Source organism: Seriola lalandi, unplaced genomic scaffold (assembly GCF_002814215.2).
Source record: "Seriola lalandi dorsalis isolate HSWRI2012SDOR001 ecotype SW California unplaced genomic scaffold, Sedor1 jcf7180002052504, whole genome shotgun sequence".
Taxonomy (NCBI): Eukaryota; Metazoa; Chordata; class Actinopteri; order Carangiformes; family Carangidae; genus Seriola; species Seriola lalandi.
This window is the reverse complement of record NW_019523057.1, coordinates 779,671-802,260: the sequence shown is the minus strand read 5'-3', so window position 1 is coordinate 802,260 and position 22,590 is coordinate 779,671. Positions and strand designations below refer to the sequence as shown.

General features: G+C 42.3%; 1 protein-coding gene across 1 annotated transcript; it reads left to right on the top strand.

Moving 5' to 3' along the window:
- The first annotated feature begins 43 nt into the window (after window positions 1–43).
- rps6kc1 (ribosomal protein S6 kinase B1) lies at window positions 44–21,903 on the top strand. The gene is made up of 16 exons (XM_023400491.2): window positions 44–208; window positions 1,323–1,358; window positions 2,655–2,775; window positions 3,326–3,441; window positions 3,522–3,615; window positions 3,703–3,756; window positions 3,895–4,317; window positions 4,468–4,592; window positions 4,929–5,027; window positions 6,797–6,844; window positions 7,510–7,642; window positions 9,133–10,776; window positions 12,037–12,126; window positions 17,535–17,617; window positions 19,329–19,424; window positions 20,153–21,903. Exons 1-16 carry the CDS (start codon window positions 107–109, stop codon window positions 20,252–20,254), a joined length of 3,366 nt encoding a protein of 1,121 aa, XP_023256259.1. The 5' UTR covers window positions 44–106; the 3' UTR covers window positions 20,255–21,903.
- The last annotated feature ends 687 nt before the right edge of the window (window positions 21,904–22,590 follow it).

Here is a 22,590-nt window from a genome sequence, read left to right as displayed (position 1 = left end):
CTCAGGGGGGAGCTCCAACTTATTTCCTTGCCTGTCAGTGTGCTGTTAGGGAATGAATGTGAACGGCTAGCCGACTAGTAGCTTTGGCAATGTTGTCACTATCAGAATGATATCGCAGCGGGACAGAGGAGAACTTGCTCGGTTTTATACTGTCACAGACCCTAAAAAGCACCAGAAAGGCTATACTGTGTACAAAGTCACCGCAAGGGTAAGTGAAGGGAGGATGGCCACTCTGACGGCTAGGCTAATGCAAGGTGTTGTTAGCTAGCTATCTAGCTAGCCAAGCTAATATGATGTAAACACAAGTAACGTTACGTTTACCCCTTTGTTATCCGCTGACAGTTGTAACAGCTTTTGTGAACAACACAGATGTAACTAACAGGCATATTTAGACTTGATAATGTTCTAACATCTGAGGTTTTTTTACCCCCAGTGGGTTGTCTAGTTGCTAAAATACATTAGCAATATTAGCAATACTGGCTGAATCCGACCCTAACGTTGTGTTAACCCAATGTTATCAGGCTACTTAATAGCTAAGGATCTATGTGAAGCGTTGCAAAAGACGAGCATCAAGAAGATAGCGTTAACGAGAACAGTTAGTTCATATCGCCATTATATTTTGATGCAAGTTTCCCAGTTAACTGACTTGAAAGAAGTAACGAGCGCTTTGGGTGCATCCTGATGATCAACAACCGCTATCTGGGATGGAGAAATGCCAACGCCTATTTTAACTAAATAAACAACATGTCAATGTCATAAACTCTCTAAATTATCTGCCAGGATAAAGTGCCTCTCTACTCTGAAAAGATGTAGTTAGAATAAATGAAAACTTTCAGTTTTGGACAATGGGGCTTTGAGTAGTAAACATGAGTCCCTGTCCCCATTGATAAGCAACTCACAGATCAAGTGTTGACATGGATAAGTATGTCCTCTGGTGATGAAATGAAAAGAAATATTTCATTATTTGTCCAAACTTCTGTCAGACCTCCAATCACCAGTGTGTTCAGTGATTTTACAGCTATATGGGAACATCCCCAGTTTAATACCTTAGGACAAGGACCGGCTGAGTTTCTTTGTCTCCGCCTGCCTGACATCCTGTTTGTTATGAATGTTGGTGATGTCTCGTTCTAACTCTCGAGATTTCCGTCATTCGCTTTATAAAGCACTCATTGTCACACTCAGAGCTGTGTCCCGGCTCATACTTAGCCCCACAAAAAAGTCCTTGTAGCGAAAACCAGCTCTGGCATCTTATATTTTTGATATAAGAACTACACACATAGAGGTTCTAAAGCCTTTAGCCCTCTTCTTCCTCTGCCACACAGATAATCTCCAGGAAGAACCCAGAAGATGTCCAAGAGGTAAGCCATTATTGTCTTTATGTGGTGACTTTGTCAGTGTGCAGAACTTTGGCAGACAGCTGAAGTTTTTTGAAAAGAGTTTGATGTAATTTAATAAGGAATTTTCCTCGGCCTAAGTTGGTTTAGACCTTACAAGACCAATATTATAACATATTTAAAAATTTTGCTTGTTGTGTGTGTGCGTGCGTGTGGCTCTGCGTGCCTAATCTGCTTCCTTTCAGAGAGTGAACATTTTTCTGACTGGAAAATTCAATTGAGAAAATAGTTAATTCAAAAATCAAGAATTAGGCTTACATCAGAAGGGATTTCTCTTATACACACATACATTATACATTTTTTACATTGCAAGCTCATCATCTCTATGTCAGTGTACTGACATGCCAGCTGTTGTCGTCCAAAGATTTAATGTTAAGGAACGCTTGTCACATCTCCTAAATCCAGTTCTTCAGAGATTGCTCATCAGTGTAACCATTTTAAAGATTTATTTTTGGCTCCAGGCAACTGATTTGTTTTTAAATGTTTTACCAGAACATTTATCTATCGTTTTTCTCGTAGTGTTTCATGAAAACACAGTAAAAACACACAAACATGCTCTTTCTTTTGAAACAAAATGAGGAATGCAGTCCGGCCTGGAACCAGCGCTAATGCAACCGGCATGATGTCAATTACTGCATGTGTGTCTTAGATACAGAGTGACAGAGTTTTGCCTCGATACACAAATACCTCTATTACTTAGTGGCGCTCCTGTTTGAGAGTTGTGGTCAACCCAGTTTGTCTCACACCAGCTGCCCAGCCAAGATTCTTGCAACATTATGTTTTGCTTTATTTCAAAGAGTGGGAACTCCACTCTTGTATTTGAAGTTTTATTACACAAAACGGTAGTATGATGAGGCTTTAGCTTGTCATATGAGGTGAGTAAAGTCTTCACATTATTTGTGTTGTCTTTAACAAGACATAATGAATATTTAAATTATTCAGATATTGGGGTGCCCTGGTAGCTTACCTGGTATGTGCTAAGGCTGGGCCCTTTGCTGCATGTAATTCTCTCTCTATCTCCCCCTGACTTTCCTGTCTATCTTTACTGTCACTATAAAAAAAAGAAATCTTTAAATTATTCAGATATTATAAACTCAGTTAATTATTGAGATTACTTTTACAGGCAAGTACTAAATCAAGTTACTCTGTCAAGCAGTGTTTGGTAAAGAACATAAATATAATCAGTTTGATATAATCATTCCTGCCCTAAGTCAACGTCCCCTCTATCTTCATCCATCTCTCCTCTCTCCCTCTCTGTAGATAACAGTATGGAAGAGATACAGTGATTTCAGGAAGCTTCATCAGAATCTCTGGCAGCTGCACAAGAATGTATGTAGCCAGTCAGAGCTGTTTCCTCCCTTTGCCAAGGCCAAAGTCTTTGGTAAGAAACTAACCTACTAAATCCCTCTGTGTCAAACATTTGCCCTGATGTTTGCGTTGGACCTAGATCTGCAGAGTCCTTTTCTCCAATATGATTTTTATTGGCCTCTAGGATCTTAACATTTGGTTTCTACTAAACCTTTAGTGATCTCTAGTGACCAAAGAAAAACTGCAATAGACTGCTTTAGCACAAGACAATAAATCCTGGACCTTTGAACTACAGAAAAAGTAGTGATGACTCTGTTCCTTGTGACGGCTCAGCAAGCACTACTCTTTCTGGATATGATCACTCGCTGAACTTAAAAGAGCTGTTCTAAAGTTTTTGCTATTGTTACATAGCCAACATTAGCATTAACAGCTGTCTACTTACCAGTTAACAAGAACCGTTGTGAGGTCAGCATCAAACTTCATTCCTTCGGTCTTGTCACTTTCCAATACCGAGTCACTGTAGTTTCCAGTCTGTCCTGAAAAAGTAGTACTGCTCAGACAGCGTATTATAGCCATGTATTTTAAATATCACTCTGTGTGTGTCTTTGTGTATGCATGCTCAGGTCGTTTTGATGACTCGGTGATTGAGGAAAGAAGACAGTGCTCTGAGGATCTGCTGCAGTTCTCTGCTAATATCCCTGCTCTCTACAGTAGTCAGCACATCCAAGATTTCTTTAAAGTACAATAAACACACACAGGCAGAGATACACATCATTTACAGAAAGAATGTGGACTGCAATGTTGTTAATATTTTTCCAGGGCGGCGAGGTCCACGACGGCTCAGAGCTCATTGGCCCAGCTGAGCCCTTTTCGGATTTCCTGGCAGACAGTTTATCAGACTGCAGCTCTGATGGTAGGGTCACTGACACTAACTCTCTCTTTTAATTTACTGTGGCTGTAAATTCACACTTACTCAGAGATGTGTGGACATGTTTTTCAGTTCAAAGAGACATCAGTGGGGCAGATGATTTGACTATCACATCTGAGTATGGAGGTACAGCTTGTTGTTTGTTTGTTCATTAAATTAAAAAATACATTAGATTTCCTGAGGTTTTTGATCATATATAGATTCATTATATAGTGTGTATGTATGTGTCTGTCAGTACTGACCCAGGCATTCTTCCCTCTTCAGGCCCGTCCAGTGACAGCGACCTGACCTCCCTGGCTGTGGATACAGACTCTTTGGCTGAGGTGGATGATGGCATGGCCTCAGGCCGCACCTCCCCAAACCAGCCACAGGGGGGAGCTACCAACATTAGTAGCAGCTGCAGCCCTCGCTTGCCCTCCCTGCACGATCGCCGTACCCCATCTCCTGCGCCTATCCCTGCCTCCTCAGCCCCAAACCCAGAGGTCAGCTGGCCAGGCCGAACGCCGCTCTTCTCTGGCAGTTTGAAGAAAGCCAGCGGTGGCAACACAAAGGACGTAAAGTCAGACTACCTAGACAAAGCCAGCGAGCTCATCTGTCTGGCTGTACAGAAGGAGAAAGAGCAGGATTACCAGGCAGCTTTTTCTTACTATCGCAACGGAGTGGACCTGCTGCTGCAAGGAGTGCAAGGTCAGTTTGGCCAAGAGCTGGCTACCATTTCTGTTAGGTCAGTGGAGTCCACTTAAATGCTAGTACAGAAACTTTACACCCCAAACTGTAAAAACTGCTTTGTAAAGAAAATTTCTTCTATTGTAATCATCTCACTCACCCCTATTTCAGGTGAGCCCAGTCCCACGCGGCGAGAGGCAGTGAAGAAGAAGACTGCCGAGTATCTGATGCGTGCAGAACAGATATCCAGTCAGCATCTGAGAAGCAACATGGGTCAAGGGTCAACGCAGACAGCGGTGAGTGGGAGGGAAGTGTCATTGGCCCTTTTCCTGTGTATGTTAGATTATGCAAATGTACTTCATATGCTTGTATCCAACAGGGTCCTCAACCCACTTGAGGCAGTGTATTGGAGTGTGGTCGGATTTATTACAGATGAAAAAAATCACAGCAAGTCTGTGCTGAAAAATATTAAACCTGCCTTTTGAAATACACAATGATAGTGCAAACTATAAACACATATTACTTGGGCCACGTGTTTTAAGAGGTCATGATACCTAATGAAGATGAAAATATTTACATGAGAAAATTGCACACCATTAAAACACTGTGAAATGTTTCTTTTTTTCCCCAAGGCTTTGGGGGCACAGTGCTGCCCTTCCACCAGCAGAGGAGGCCAGCAGAGTCCATCCGAAGAGCTGAGAGCTTACAGGGTGTTGGGGGTCATAGATAAGGTCAGTTTACGATAAACAAGTTTTACCAGATTTTGTGATTTTTATTTTGATGTTATTCATTCATAAACCCAATAAATAATTTGTCTTTTTCTACCTGCCAAGAGAGTGTGTACACATAGACAAAAAAAATAGATCTGTGTTTAAAAAAAAAAATAAGCAGTTGACTTTTCCTGATCCGATGTCAGAATTTTCTCCTTGAATATTAAAGTAAACATTGAAGACAATTGTTAAGGTGAAAACAAAATAATGACCTAACAAAAATAATTACACTTTGGATCATCAGACACTCATTTGTTTAGTAATGAGTGCCAGCCCAGATAATCGTGGATGGTATCTACACCGTTCAACTCCAACTTTCTCCTCCTTATGTCCTTTCCTTCTTCAACCATCTCTTTTATCTGACGCAATAAAGTGTAATAGATTTACTGGATAGCATAGTAAGGGCTTGGTGTGTGTATGTTTAGCGTCAGTTATGACTACCACAAGGTCAGTTTGGGTTGCTGGTCCTCTCAACCAGCTGCTGGCGAAGCAACTTCACCACTCAGCCATGAAATGACTTGGCAGGCAGCTCAGAAAGCAACACACAACATTGAGTCAATGATGCTCATCCTATACACACACGCACACACACAAAACCCCAAGGAAAATGTTGACACAACACCAACACGTGTTACTCTGCAGAGGTGTACACAAAATCCAAAATATGTCACAAACAAATAAAAACACAGCAAAAAAACCACAAACACACACAAGTCAAAACTAGGCTATCCAGATATGGCCCGCTTTCCTCTCCTCTTTACCCTCCTCCATCTCCTTCCTCCTTTCACTTTTAATGGGGACAGAGGGGACAGATGGAGAGAGCTCCTCACCCTAGTGCCCCCCCTCTGCCCCCCCTCTCCAAATCCCCCCTTTCCTGATGTTTGTGTCTTAATTATATTAGCGCCCTGGCTAGCACTGCCACTCTGTTTACTCACAGCTCCATTCATATCCATTTAGCCTGCACCTGTTTGGTCCCAGCCAGGGTCACATGGAGAAAATGCACCCAGAAAACATACGCACGCACAACACTACGCACAAACACACACCGGGTCACACACATATGCTCAAGCTGTCCCCTGAGGCGGCGAGGGAGCAGAAGAGCAATGGAGATGTCAGAGCGAAAAGAAGGGTTGAAAGCAGGAGGAAATAAAGACATTAGGAAAAAAAGGAGAGACAGAGAGAGGAACTAAAGGAAAGTGAGATGAGAGGTGGTAGGAGCTTCTTTTTGTTGTTGTTGTTGTTGTTGTTGGAATCAGGGTGCAGATGGTTTGTTCAAACAGCAGTTCAGAACCTAAAGAGAGCTAAAAAAATAAATAAAAAACAAAAAGGGAAGAGTAGAAAATAATTTTTCACTGATAAATGACTTAATGATAATATTATATATATTTTGTCATTTCATTTTTCTGTCACTCACCTAATCAATTAATGAACTAATCGATTTTCAGTATAATCTGTTTATGAAAATATGTGTTAATTCTGTCACCTTTCCGTTGTTCTTTTTTCCTCTTACACTTGGACTTGGTTTTGTGAGCACAGCAGGAGCCGACATGTTAATGCCAGTTTTTCTGGCATAATTTAGGGACCTACATTTATCTTGCTCTGACCCTTATGTGTGCCCTGACCCAGTCGTTGAAAAACACTGCTCTGGAGGACATAACCACTACATCATTTTAGACTGTGTTTAGACTGTCTGTTCATACATGGCAATTAATGGCACTCTTCCATCACAGGTTCTTTTGGTCATGGACAAGAGAACAGAAGAGATGTTCATCCTTAAAGTAAGTGTAGTGTGTGTGTGTGTGTGTGTGTGTGTGTGTGTGTGTGTGTGTGTGTGAGTGTGTGAGTGTGTGTGCGCGCCCGCCCCTCATCCTTGTCTTCCTGACTGTAAGTGTAAGTGTGAAGTGTGCCAGAAGCCCCTGTGTGTGACCGGTGTAATTGATTCTAATGGGCCTGTCCCTGTCAGCTCCTCTGCTCTCAGGTGTGAGACGTGTGCCAGATGCCAACGCACAGCGCGGGCACAGATGACTACACACACACACACACACACACACACACACACACACACACACGTGCGCACATGCCTACACACACTCGCGGCCAATGTGAACTTTACGTGTAGAGCTGATAGATTTATGTGGCTCTTTTAAAGTCACGCGCTGTATGTGGCTTGATGAATCCAGTGACTTTGGCTTGCCATGGGGCATAGTTGGCTCTTCGTTAATGGGAGCTTTCTCCTTTGCCACAGTCCCTTTCTCTTTCTCCTTTTTTTTTCATTTTACACCTTGTCTTCACACAACCTAAACTCTCTCCTTGTTCTTCCTCCTCCTGTCCATACCCTCTTTATTTGGGTTAACTTTCCTTTTCGCTTCCTGTCCTTAAATCCACAGTCTATTGTTATGCGCCTAGTTCAAATTTAATTACTTCTCTCTTTTTCTCATGATAGGGTCTGAGGAAGAGCAGTGACTGTGGGCGGACTAAGAGAACCATCATGCCTCACTCTGTGCCCCACATGGTGCAGCTCAGGAAGTTCATTGTCTCTGAAGACACGGTTTTCCTTCTGCTGCAGTATGCTGAAGGTAAGACGCACACAGCCATTTCATCTTCCCTCTTTCGTCTTCTGTACCTCCGACTGTCTTTTCCCTTCCTTCACCTGATGTCTCTTCCTCTCGTCTCCCGCCCCTCTCTCTGCCCTTGTTCCAGACAGATGTTTGATAGAGATGGGTGTGTGTCACAGGTCATTATTCTGAATACCAGGTGGCACCATGCTTCATTAGCTATGCCAACACCTGGGCCTCCTTACATCCCACTCACTCTAGGATGTGTGTGTGGATTGTGTGGGTGAGTGCATACAGTGAAATGCACCCATATTTTTTAATGCCCTGTAACCTATTCAATCTGGTGTACTCCATACTCCAACTTGTGCTAATATTAGAGGACAGTATTGAATATCATATTGGGCTGTTAAACAGAATCTAATAAAGCTAAACAAATGCCAGAAAAGGCATAGTTTCACCACCGTTACATGCCAGCTCTGTTATTCAGAAAACCTGGGGTTGCTCCTTACGCGTCTATAGTATGCTGTTAGCAGCTGATAGGTTGAATGAGGATAGACAGGCAGACGGAGGGAGGCAGTGACCTGAGTGACATTGGACAAAACAACATATGGATGGTTTTACTTTCTAAGCCATCGAGCTGCCCCGCTATCATTATCATCACTGTGAACTCCCTATCCATTCTCATCACACACAACAGATGCTGGCTTCCAATTGCTCACACTACAGCTGTGTGTGTATCTGTATGCCTTTGCGTGTCTGTGTGTCCATGTGTTTGTGTGTGTAAGACAGAGAGAAGTCAAAACACTAACATTACACTGGGAGCCTAAAACACACACACACACACACCCAACCCCATTTAGCCAAATTGGTTTCAGTCACAATTGGTATTGTTTACCTTGGTTCCTCATTCCTAAGTGGAAACTAATGACCCTTTTCACCAAATAGTCCCTGTAACCAAGGACCCTCAGAAACTAGAGTCAGATCCCTCTTGCTCATTCATATTTGCACTTGCATCACATCTTAAGAACAGACCCCTGGAGATCCCTTTTCAAAATCTAGTTTTAACACTTCTAATATTTCTGTTGTCATTTTAATGAGATGGTAAATATTTGAAACACATATTCAAATTATCACACTAACTGACATACAGTAAGGCTTGCTAGAGACGCTGGTTGGTTTCTGAGACCCTGGGAGAATGTGTGTGGGAGCCCACAGCTGATTCCTGCGTCAGGCCTCATAGCGGGATATTTCAGCCTTCTTTCTGTTGTAGATTGTCACCACATTGAAACAACTTTAAGAAGTCTGCTACATAACTTTGTTTAAACATCTATCAACCATCCCTCTTCCTTGTATTTATAGAGACATTTTTGAACATGGTAACTGTAGCTAAGGAACCGAATGTAGCACATGAGACAACTTTCTCTCTAATTACTCATTCCTCCTTGATGTCCCTGCTGTATCTTCTCACCTCTATATTGGAGTCTTTAATGCCCTGTTTCTTTTATCTTCAGGTGGGAAATTGTGGTCTCATATTGGAAAGTACCTACGTAATTCAAGCCCAGAAGAGAGCTTTGACATTCCTTTCATCCAGAAGAGCCACACAGCAGCTGTACACTCTCCGCAACATGCTGTACCACAGCTGGATGTAGGTTCAGCCAGTTCTGGTTCTGGGCCTCTTGCTGGTCCTGATTCTGTCTCAAAGATGCAGAAGGAGGGAAAAAACCTCACCGCGTCTCCCCTTAAGAGTGTTCTTCCTCCCAGGCTTATGGAACAAAGTGGGGCGCAGGCAGACTCTGGAGCCACCTCTGAGGAAGAGTGCACCAACAGTTACTTGACACTTTGCAATGAGTATGAACAAGACAAAGTAGAACCGGATGCACTAGAGGAAGGAGAAGAGAAGAGTGAACGGGAAATGCTGTCACTGGAAGTGCCCATTGCGACGACCACCACTTCCTCACGTAGCCGCTCACTGCTGAGCAACGACAGCCTCTCTTCACCTCTCAGCTCTCAGGAACTTGGCTTCTTCACCGAGTCGTCTGACAAAAGTGGCAACACCCATGACAATGAGCAAGACCGCGGCGAAGGACAGGACCACAGCGAAGTTTTTAGTCCTTTACCCTCCCCTGTTGGGCCTCTGTCTCTCGATCAGTCCAAGCACACGCCGATGGAGTTTTTCCGCATTGACAGCAAAGACAGTGCAAGCGAGGTCACCTGCCTCGACTTGGGAGAGCAGCGCCCCCCTCAAAAGCAGGTCCCACTCTTTTCTACGTCTGACCTGGGATCGGATGTCACAGAGGATCTTCCAGAGCTGGCTCAGGAAGTCAAGGGCCACAGCTCAGAGCTTTGGTGGTTGGACTGCAGTGATAAAGGCTCCAACGAGTCCGTGCCAGTCATCTCATTTAAAGAGGCAGTAGTGGAGGATGATGGTCACCCGCCAGATCTTTTGGTCAACCTTCCTGTAGTGAGTGGAACTGTTGACTCGTTACAGGAGGAATTAGAGACTTCAGGAGTGTGTCTGGGCCTCGAGGCCACAGCCTCTCCTCAGAAGTTAATCCAGCCTGATGTTTTACAGCTTCACAGCCAGCCCGAGGAAGGGGAGGAGCAACCACTGGAGCAGGACCTTTCATCTCTGTGTACAGCTTCTGCAACCTGTGACACCAGTGTTGCATCTTGTTCTCCCCTCCCTTCACTGTGGGACGACTACAGCCTGACATTTGGACAAGAGGCCTCTGACAAAATGTTTGTTGATCCCGAATGCCAAAATAATGACCTCCCCCTTGATCCAGGAATTCCAGATACTGACCCCCATAGTGAGAAACCAGAATCCGGTACAAGAGTAAACACAGACCCCAGTGCAGACTCCATCCCAGCCACAAATGAGACTGAGGCCTGTGCGGTGGTTGAGAGTTTATTAGATCTTGATGGTGAATCATCAAGAGTTGTTAGTAATACAGGTGGCGGCGAATTTGATAAAGAAGTATCACGGCTGTTTGCAGAGCTGGACGAGCTGTCGTTGGCTGCGTCCCAAGCTCGTATCCCAGAGGAGTTTGTGCAGTGCTGGGCCGTAGAGATGGTGACAGCCCTGGATTCTCTGCACCAAGAGGGCATCATCTGTCGAGACCTAAATCCCAACAACATATTGCTCGACTACCAAGGTTAGACATCTATCCACTTGTACTAATCGGGTTTGGTTCTGTTTGAGTGTTTTATTCTGCTATTACACGTAGAGTTGAAATATATCCTGAAAATGTGTCTCGGTGTTAGCTATGGAGAAAAAATTGTTCTTGCAATATGTGCTGAAATACTGCTATACAGCAACACATATACCTAGAGATATATTAATTGAATAATAATAATAGTGACCACAATGTTAAAAAAGGGATTAAATTAGCTCAGTGCAAAATATATGCTTGCCAGCTGACCCTCCAAAAACTAAAGCAAAGACGAAAAATAATCATTAATGACTCACCTTATGTTTACAAGCATAAGCGTTTTTTCAACATTTTCAACACAAGATTTTCATCCGCTGATTCCTCGTCTGAATTGTCCTCATCAGAAATGTGGGACTGCAGTGGCACATGACGATCTGAATGATCTTTTCCTTTGAAAAGCCAAGCGAGAGTACTTATAGACTGGACACAGGTAGTTACAACCCACACAGAATTGTCCACATCCTGTATGGTGTCAAAGAGCATCGTAAAGGTGGCATGTGCTCATCTTTCTCTTACAACAAGTGTAACATCAGATCCCTCTGAAGCTGCTCTGCTGTGTGTCTCATTTTTGTTTTGTAGCAAAAAACAAATATTTATATTATAAGTCAGGATCTCTGCTTATCCCTTTCTTAGAGCCAGTTGTATTTGACTGAGGGACTCTCTCCTTCAGTCAACCATGATCTAATCTATTTACCAAAATGAAGGCTCTTCCAGAAGGGAAAGTGTTGTTTTACCAGGAGGTCACAGATTCCCCCTCAACTTCTTCTTTTGTCGTCCTACAATCATCTTTCTCCACCTCGTTATCAACAAGCGTCTAATTAGCTGAGTGGCTGTTTTCGTCTCCCTGGTGGTAATTATTGTTCTAAAGGGCCCATCAACAGCATAGTGTGGTGCATCAGTCTGGCTAGCCCAGGCTAATGGCCACGGCTACCTAATGACACCATTAGTTCTAATGATAGCGTTAACGGGTAGCCGCTAAACAGGAGTAATCACCGGGGCTGTGTGCTTGAAAAGCTCGCAGAGAGATTTAGAGAGGCAGAAAGGAACGGAGGAAGGAAATACTCTAAAGGTGAATAAACAGTTTGAAAAGTAGAGATTCAGAGTGACACTTGACTGCAGGGTTGACAACAGGTAGAGCATTAGACAGAAGTTTCACACTTAGACTCTGAGCTGAACACTTTGTATCTTTTCCTCTCTCCTCAGGTCATGTTCAGATCACTTACTTTTGTAGCTGGAGTGACGTGGAGGAGTCCTGTGACAAAGAGGCCGTTGCCAATATGTACTGTGCACCGGGTGAGATACATACACATCATACCACAGTTTTTGTTTTTTTTTCTTATTTATTAATTCTGTACTTATTATTTAGGAACCTCATTTTGGGTATGTTTGTCTGTCAGCTCAAAGGTTTATGTGGGGTTAATTCTATGCAGGCATGCAGGACCATAAGTAGGCCACTTTCCCATGGTCACAAAACCCTCATTCATAGCCAGACATGAATAAACTACCCAAGTGTACACACACTACTCAAAGGGGAAGAAACAAATGAATGCTGTGATTCTTTTTGGCTCTTAAAATGACAGAAATCCCTATTCAAAGGTGCGCCTGCATTCTGTCCTGTTGTTTTATGAGGTGAAAGGCACTGTATATAAACAATACACATAGTATACAACTTGGCAGTGTTGTTTTACATTTTGATTATTACTCAGATTGGTTAATACCGGCAGAATAAATGGAAAATGTCTGTTTATTTTTTTTTTTTTTTACAAACTTGCTACCACAGTTTTGAGGAAGCTAGATTGTGTTGTAGTACTCTTGTTGTCCTGTAGAGTGTGCTGTTGTGCAACAGTGAGCCTGTAGTGCGGTAACCCCATGTGTTGCCCCCAGCAAGCTTGTGGCAGCTCTGGCATGCTGTTTAAAAGCTGCTTAAAACAAACTGCTGCTAGACTACAGTCCATGTCCCTACTTAGCACTTCTGTGTGTGGCGGGTGTTTGTGTGTGTGTGTGTGTGTGTGTGTGTGTGTGTGTGTGTGTATGTGTGCGTGCATACACATGCATTTGGCATCTATGGGTGGATAACTTTTCCAATATGTTGCTGCTTTAAGCATATGGCTTCACACTTGGGCTGTTGGATAAATTATATTTGATGTGTTTAATGACATTTTTCTTAAATATGCAGGATGGTTAACTGTTCGCTGAAAACACTGGACACACTCAGTGACGTACACTCATTCACTCTCCCACGCACTTATATTAAGCTATTCTCTCATATTCATCCTCTCTCTCAAGCCAGGAAGGTCACTTCAGATTTAAATCCTCCTTGTGTCTAGAACGTACGGTATGACACCGTTGTAATAAATCTGAAAGCAACAAATGCTCTATCTAATATCCAAAGTGTGCATTTTTATTCCCTTAGCAACAGCTTGTTTAAAAGCCTACTAATGGAAATAGAAGCACATAGAGGCATATGTGCCAGTGGCCAGCTGAAGATGACCTAAAGACTCAGGGATAAAGCTCAGCACAAGGAGATGTTTAATGTAGCTCAAAATCTAAGAGCTAAGCCGAGACATGTTTGACAAGTCACTGTTTTATTAATGTAATCATATTATTAAAAGCAGCGAGAGATTTTTACTCTTGTAATAGTGTGTGGGTGGTAGGTTTGGGAGGGGACCTGGATTACGCACAGCATTTTTTAAAAATCTGTTATTGTGATCTAAAAATGAAAACAAAATACATATAATGACTTTTCTGATAAGCCCATCGACTTAACAATTACCAGATCATATAGATTATTTTTGAAAGGTCAGCATGTCCTTTATTTTGTTTGAACAAAGGTCATCAGTATAAATATGAACCAAAGAAAACCAGGCAAATATTCCCTTTATAAAAAAACTGTAAACACCTTTTCACTTGATACTAAACTTAAATGTTAAATCCATTGTCATAACTAACTTTTAAGTATTTAATTGCACATTGGTTAATTGACTAAAATGGCAAAGGAAAAAGTGTCCTCAAGTGTACTGAAAAATCATTAGTGGTACTGTCTGAATCACGTCTGAGGGATGTTTACCTTCAGTTCACACAAATCTTAATAGAAATGGATTCGATGTAAGAATATTTTTAAGTCAGAAAATATCCAGTATGACATGTTGGGGGATGATGTCAGCAATGTGAACTGGAATTTAAGTGACCTCAGCCCAGGTGTGAAAGGTCCTGTTAGTTAAACGACTGTCGATCCCTTGTGGATCAATGGATGTAATGCACATTAGCAGCCAGCAGGGGGTGTGTTATGCTATCGTTAAGCGAAGAGATCACTTCCACGTCCACTGACAGTCCTACTCGAACACAGGCAACTTTCTCTCTTTTTCTTGTCCTTCATTCTGTCCACCTTTTTGTTGTTATTGCTAAACGCATTACAAACGAGCACTTTTTTTCATCTTTCATTTTTTTTTAACTTGCTTGTATTTATCCCATCTCCCCCAGATAAATGCATGTACCCGATGTAGCTGCATGCATTTATCTGTAGATGTATGTGCTTGTGAACACACACACACGCACACACACCAACACAGAGGTGAGGTTAGTGACTATGTGTGTCTCTCCTGCCCTTGTTATGTATTGCTGTTTATCCAGACAGGGTCAGCTCTAGCGATGGCTTCATTCCTGATGACAGATTTATGACTGTTTGCCAGAAAGCTAGCAGGGGGCCTGCTGTGACCGTATGTGCGCTTGTGTGTATATATATATATATATATGTGTGTGTGTGTGTGTGTGTGTGTGTGTGTGTGTGTGTGTCTATAAGAAGGAGGGAAACATGTTTTTTAGAACACACACATTCACATCGAAAAAAACAAAGGAGTGGACTCGGAAAATACATTGGCAGGGTGTTAATCTGTTTATTCTGCACTTCTGCTTATTTACTTTCTTGCCATTCCGTCATTACTGATAAACATCACATGGCTTGTTCTCTAATAAGAAAAAAAAACAAGCTGTTGAGGGACAGTGAGACGCAACCTAATTTGACCAGAAAACTGTATTGTTTATTGTTCTGTTAAGAGGGAAGCAAGGCCAACACCGATTGTCTTCAGTGTCTAAGAAAAGGGAAATTCAATATTCTTCCTCTCTGAGGTAAAAAAGTCTGTTACTGAGGCCTAAAAGTTAATACTCGCTGTTTGTTTTCTCTGTTTTTTTTTTTTTTTCTCTTACCTGCTCAGCCAGAGAATGATCTTATGGCAAGATAAAGTTTAGTTCCCCTTTTGACACTAAGCTGTCATCTCATTGTTCTGAAAAGATTTCCAGGGAAGAAACTGTACTCTGAAAGTACTTCTGCATTATTATTTAAATAGTTTCACTCTGCCATCACAGTGCAGATGACACATAGATTTGTTTTGAATTTATAATTCAGTTGCTTATATCAAGAATTGGCAGCATTTCAGCGGAGCCTCCCATGCTCACAAGACACATACTTGCAGTCTTGGAACATTGCAAACCGATCCCTCCTTACTTCCTACCTGCATATACTTTACTTCCTCTTTCAACAATGACTGTCAGTTAAGTTTTTAGGGAAGTCGGTCTAAGAGGAGAAGAGAGAAAGTTCCTTATGGCCCCCAGGAGGGAGGAGATGGAGTGTGATTAAGATACAAAGCAGGAGGGAACTGCATTGTTGCAGGAAAAGGGAAGAAGAGGCCACAAGGTGAACACACGGTATTGTTGTAATGGTGTGTCTGGACTCCTCAGTATTCTCTTGTTTTCTTAGAATTCCCCCAATTAATTTGTAAGATGTGCAGTTTCAAGAAAGACAAAGCCAAGTTAGTGGAAGTATTGTCAAATTTGAAAATGTCCACATCACACAGAATACTCTTATCAGTGGGCTTTGAATGACCTATGGCCTGTGGATGCAGTTAATTCTCCTTTCCCATCCTCTTTCTCTCTGTCTCCCTTTCTCCCTGCCTTGCTCTGACAGAGCGGTAAGTGTAGCCAGCTCCACTGTACTCTCCCTGCAGCTCCTTAGACATTAATCCATTGTGATGACATTGACCTTGCTCTGAGACGTGTGTGTGTGTGTGTGTGTGTCCAGTGTCTCCCCTCTAGCTCATAACTGCGCAGGTATCACTAGTCTGTTCAATGACGATCTTCTCTCCTTGGCTGTCAAAACAGTAGTCCTGGGGAGCCCTGAAGACTGGTTGCTCAGTTGGCTGTGTATTTGTGTGTATTTGTGTGTGTTTGTGAGTGTTTGTATGTGTGTGTGTGTGTGTGTGTGTGTGTGTGTGTGTGTGTGTGTGTGTGTGTGTGTGTGTGTGTGTGCGTGTGCGTGTGCGTGTGTGTGTGCGCACAAAACGTGTAAGTCGTATCATAACCCTCTCTAACCTTGGCTGCAAGAGAGCCACACAGGCCTCTGGAGTTCCCGGCAGCTTCCAGGAGATGAGGGGTCTTTGTCTCTTATGCTCCCGCAGCTGAGGAGCCTGGTCTCTGGGCACACACAGCCGTGACCCTGGGTCCCGGCCCTCTGGGTGACCAGGCGCCCTCCCTCTGGAGAGAGCAGAGAGGAGGGAAGCTGAGCGGCACAAGAGGCCATCTGGTACCCAGTGGAGCTCACACACACACACACACACACACACACACACACACACACACACACACACACACACACACATACACACACTCACTGAAACATACATTTTTGACCTTAGTGAACAAGTATCACTCTTGGTTTCTGTGTCTTGCTTAAATAGACACTGTGAGTCCCAACAGTCCCTTGGGCTCTACATCTAAATCTCACAGAATGTGGCCGTGAGCTTCAGCTGTAGCGATTAGTCAATTGACAGAAAAAAAAGAAAAAAAAATCAACTGATTGTGATAATTAACTCATCATTCAAGTCATTTTTCAGGTAAACATTTTAACCGTTTAATTGTTACATCTTCTTAAATGTGACAATTTGCTGCTTTATTTTTATTGTTATCGCCAACTGAATCTCTTTGGAGTTTGGCGTGTCGAATGGATTTGGGTTTTACTATATTGTGATTTACTAATATGCCACTATTTTCCTGACATTTTACAGACCAAACATTAATCGTTTGAGAAAATAATCAGCAGATGAATCAATAAGATTATTTTCAGGAGCTGAAAATACGTATAGGGGTAAAGAAAACTGAAAAGAAATGTTATACTGTTTGATCTCATGTTCCTGTTTTCCATTTCTTAGTGAGTGTGTGTGTGTCTATATTATATGCGTGTGTGTTTGAGGTCAGGTCATGCAGATGGTGTGAAGTTGCGGCACAGACGGTTTCCTCAATTTAACTGCTTTTTTATTATGCAAATAACCCTTTTATGAGACACACACTTGTTTGTGTGTGTGTGTGTGTGTGTGTGTGTGTGTGTGTGTGTGTGTGTGTGAGAGAGAGCATGTCCGTGTTTTTGTGCTCATTTTGAATCGATCGTGTGCGTTCAATGAAATATTAAGTAATCCAAGATGTCATCCTGGAATTGTTTATTGTTGAGGGTTTGAAAGCAAGATACCTGAAGCAGCTTGTAAGCTTAAGATCAATAAATGATTTTAGTTATACATTTTGAATTATTGTCTCATTTTACATCGATCACTAGTTGATAATTCTCACCTATGCTCCTCCCCAACACATAAGCTATTTCTGTGCTTGTTAATTTATTGATTAATTCTCTCTCTTCCTCTTTTTTGCTCCTGTTTCAGAGGTGGGAGGTATCAGTGAGGAAACAGCAGCGTGTGATTGGTGGAGTTTGGGCGCCATCCTGTTTGAGCTCCTGACAGGCATGGTGAGTCAAAAAAGTATTGAAAAAAAAAAATGTTATCTTTGTTGCTAAGGTGTTGTGGGATGTCTGTAGGTGTCTTGGCTTTCAACTCTCTCACACTCTTTATGGTCGTGCCAGGTTGTGTGTGATTCTGTGCGCGTGTCTGTATGTGTTTGAGTAGGTGGAGTTTGTTGTTTTGGTGTGTGTGCGAGGTGCGTCTTGGCTGCCGTCTCTTACTCTGGTTCTCGGGGAGTGCCAGGGGTGTCGGTGTGACTTTCTCCCCCAGCCTGAGCTCCATCTGCTGGGCCAGGGGGTCAGCTCTCCCCGGGCCCCTTTGCTGGCTCCTGGAGCAGCGCCGGGCTCTGAGCGCACTGACCTCAGATCGGCGTGGAGGGTGAAGACTGGGGCAGCTCTCAAGGTGCTGCAGCTCGACTGGTCCCGGATCAGGGCTGTCTGAGGGACCTTCTTTCAAGACAGGCTTGGGAAGAGGGGGAAAATCATGTTTGCAAAGCAACAAATACATATTCAGCTGTTACATATATGTACACATGCAAGTGCTAATTATAACTTATTCTCTTGAAGGACATATACACACACAGACACCCAGTGCAGGTGCAGCGCATCCCTCCAAGTTTTCATTGTCTATTAAATTTGGATAAATTCTAACTGATTGCCAGTGGGCATACTTTTGAATCAACCATCAGTGGTTCCCTTCAATGGCCCAAACATGAGTCGGGGTGTTAGGTTAGTGTTAGTATGTTGAACAATACACATCCACACTTACCTGAGAGAGTGAAAAAAAAAAAAAAACTCACACAGATGTCTCCTTTGATGATTATGTCTGGGTACAGTCCTGGCAAGGATACACACACACAGGCACACATAGTGTCTCTTGATCCTTGCAGGATAAGATCTTGCCTGGAGCAGTCTTGACTGCAGCTAGGAACCTAGCCAGAACTCCCGCAGCACATATCAGGAGAGGGGAAGAGAGAGAGAGAGAGAGAGAGATAGAGGCAAACCGAACTCACTGATGGAAAAAACACACAGGGTTCCCCAACACAGTTTACGGTTTTCTCTTGCCACACGTGTTCTGCTCCAGCATTTTCAGTTTGTTGGTGTAGATGCACTGAAAGATGTGCAGTTGCAGTATACGGTGATTACAGTCATTATTGGCAATTATTTTAAGAATAGGACTATATTCTGTGGTTAGAAAAGCACTTGCAGGTCTTGTGCTCCCTTTTACTCACTTCTGGGATTAGTTTTGCTTTATTTTCCTGTGAGTGCAACTATTTCTTGTTAACTGAACTGACAGTTTGACCTGGATGGTCAAAGGTTTTACTCTGGAAAACAAATCAAAAGGCTTTACATTTACTGCTGACTAACTGTTGGCTCTTCCAGTAAGCTTGCTGTGTGTAAACAGAGAACAAACTAACCAAAAACAATACATTTTTCTACATCATTCTTTCTGTGACTCTCACTCTGTCTGATACATGCAGCAGTTCCAAGAAAGAGCAACAGTGATGAAACCATGCCCTTGTTGTAGTTGGTGCGATCAGTGTTGTTTCAGGTGCACTGGCTCTTTGGTCTCCTCCTATTTGTCCAGTCCCAATGCGCTCACATTGACCTAGGCTCTGCGGGTGTCATTATATCTGTCCCCTCAGCTCCCAGTGTGTCTTTGTTTTAAATTAATGGTTATCTACCTCTCCTCTTTCCACCCCTCCTTCCCCCAACACAGTCTCTGCTCCGGTGCCATCCAGCAGGAATCGGCCGCCACACGGCTCTAAACATCCCCGAGTCTGTTTCAGAGGAGGCCAGATCTCTGCTGGAGCAGGTGAGAGTCTGGTGTGCTGTTTGTTGCTTTTTCTATATGAAATGCAACGTTTTGCAGAAACAGAATTGAAAGAAAAACTTTTTTTTTTTTTCTTTTTTTTTTAAAGTTCACTGTAGTTGAACACACATTGAACACACCTTCATCAGCAACAACAGCAGAAATAATTAATCACCAAAGATATTACTAAAATAAGAATCAAAACTACACATCACTTTAACTGCCTAAAAAGACTAGAAATTTGTGTTTTTATGATAGATTATGACAGATGAACAAATATACGCTACATGTGGTGGACATGTGCTTAATGACAGCTTGCTCCATGCTAATATCTTAACACTAACGGCAAATCCTCAAAACTGGCAATCTTTAGATATGTATTAATATGGTTAGCCTGGATTTATCTCTGCTGAATGTAGTACAAATCGGCCATGAACCCAGTGTCGTTGTGCTGTGAAGGACTGGATGTATGGACTCTACAGAATCCCTTGTTACTTAAGCTGTAAAATTTTAATCTGGATTGCCTGTTGTCTGGGCTCTGGTAGCACAGCTCATTAGTCATTACACTCATTAACAGTTGTTCAGTATACTTAGCTCACTGGCTGAGAGACGCTTCTATGAAAATGAGGTTTTCTTTTTCTTTTTTTTCTTGTTCAGATTTCACATTGTAGCTTCTTTATTTAATATTTTGTGTCTGTCTGTTTTGATCTCGGCCTTGTCTTCCTGTGCAGCTGCTCCAGTACAACCCAATGGAGAGACTCGGGGCAGGAGTGGGAGGCGTGGATGATATTAAATCCCACCCTTTCTTTGCCAGAGTAAACTGGCCCAAGTAGACGCTGTGCATTGTGGGAATGCAGAAAACAGAGTTGCGTGCTGGGAAACTGGCAGTCCCGAATGAACTCCCTTCAGACTGGACACACAAGCAGATGTACAGTAAATCCAGATTATGCATTTCTGCACACATCTCCCATTTTGCATATGGCCATTAGTCCCCATGTACTTGATTTTTTTTTAATTTTTATAGAGTGTGCCAAGCAGCAGTATTACCTTCCCTGTAAATTGCTCATTTCTTTATCTCTCGTCGAGGGTTTACTGTGTAACTTTTTTTGGTGCAGGGAACACTTAACAACATGTGCGGTGCAATAATTTATACAGTAAGTGCTTGTACTGAGTGATGATCCACTACAGCATTGTTGCTTTTACTCTCCTCATACAGTAGCTGGAAGCCAAAATGACACAACTGGAAGTGAGAGGTGACATTTAGTCCTGTTTTCATTGCGTTAATTAAGTACTGTATGTTATCCAGTCTAACTGACACAGACTTAAGTCACCTTTCGGAAAAACCCATGTGCAATTTGTTGCCACCTATAACACTCATGTCATTCTTCATGGTGCACATTGAGATTAAATTGGGACATCTTCAGCTTTTGCTTTGATGCTGGGGTTGTGTTGTTGCTGTGATCTAGAAAGAGATATGATGCTTAACAATACTCATTTCCTACAACACTGTCAAACCTTTTTTTTTTTTTTTGCGCCAACCCCTTTTACTGCCAACCAGGCCATGTATGGTAACAGATGGACACTATGCAAGGTGAATGAACAAAATCTCCTGAGTTTCGAGGTTTTGATTTTGATTCTAAGTGAAGAACTATTTATATTAAGATTGAGTTATTTAATGGATTATAGATAAAAAAAAAATAAAAAAAAATAAAATAAAAAAGGGCCAGTTAAACAAAGAGAGCCTTTTGTCTGTGTGGACAGTGAGACTTTTTCATTCAGGAAAGACAGAATAATGAAGGCTCAATCAAGGCTTGAACCACACATTTGAAACCAGTCCATTTACAGATTGTAGTTGATTTTATGAATATCAGAGGAAGCTTTCTGTACTGTACAACATTGCATTTTGTGCATGTAAGAATATGATTTATGTAATATATTTAATACTATGAAAAATCTATCGAACAATAAATAGTGTTTTGTAAATAAACCTTTTAAAGGATGTTGTGCTGAGTGAAAGGTACACCCAGGTGTCACAGGCTTGATTATGTCCAACTTGTCAATCACATACTGCCTCATCAATCACAATCAATGTGTTTGAACACATCCACTAACCTGCCACATAGAGCTTAATCCTGATTTTATAGTATCTATAATGACTGAATGATATGGTAAACATTTTCATGGTAACATTACAGGCCACATATTATCACTTATATAATCAGATGACACAAACACATTTCTCTTAACAATACTCAGATAATCACTCAACTGTAGAAGCTGCACTGTTTACTCCACTGTAATGTTAACAGACAATGTAAATAATCCATCTTCAGTTCCACTTATTAACCCTTTTTATCAGACATAATCATCACAGTGGGATCAGATTTTTTTCTGGTTTCTATTGAATGCCCACTCTTGTCTGTGCTGTATGTCTGTCAGTGCATTCTGGAAAACAATAAACATACCTGGATGAGTACATGAACAGCTGTGATGTTTTCTTTGTAGACTATGTGTCGTGTCGTGTGTGTGTTTGCTCTGAGGCTACAGCCCCTCTGTTATCAGCTGGACTGATGATACTCCTAGAAAGCTGCTGTCACTCCTCCTGAGTGTCAACCATGACTGTAATACAAGCCAGCACGCACATGCACACACACACACACACACACACACACACACACACACATGGTATAAATACTAAGCATTCATTGATACTTTTGGCCGTTTTTGGGGGCACAGTGTTTCTTTTTCTGCTCTGCTTCTGCCGGTGTAGCTACTCAGCATTGTGTCCCTTCAACCCTTCTGAGCTTTCCATTAAGCAGCAAGGGCAGCAAGGGACGTCCAGGTACACTAAGGACTTGTGAATTTCGTAAGTAGTTTTCACCATGATCAGGCAAAGCAATGCAGAGAAACGGCCGATTCCCTGATGTTGCATCTTGAAGAAGATTTGTATTTTTGAAAAAACCTGAAAATGGTTGCCAACTTAAAGGTGGACTAAGCAGTGCTGGAGAAAGACTTGGTATTTGAACTCAACAGCAAAACAAAAATGCCCTTCCCTTCAAAAACTCCGCTTCCTAAATTCATGGACGTGCATTGCCAAAGCACTGTAGTGGAATCCAGAGCTTATACTGTGAGGGATTGAATACTCTTACTCACAGCTGAAGCAAAACAA

Excerpts from the sequence above, each read along its gene's own strand:
- rps6kc1 (XM_023400491.2), top strand. The coding sequence starts at position 107 with ATGATATCGCAGCGGGACAGAGGAGAACTTGCTCGGTTTTATACTGTC. Across the intron at positions 3,442-3,521 it reads ACATCCAAGATTTCTTTAAA|GGCGGCGAGGTCCACGACGG; the intron begins GTACAATAAACA and ends ATATTTTTCCAG. Across the intron at positions 6,845-7,509 it reads AAGAGATGTTCATCCTTAAA|GGTCTGAGGAAGAGCAGTGA; the intron begins GTAAGTGTAGTG and ends TTCTCATGATAG.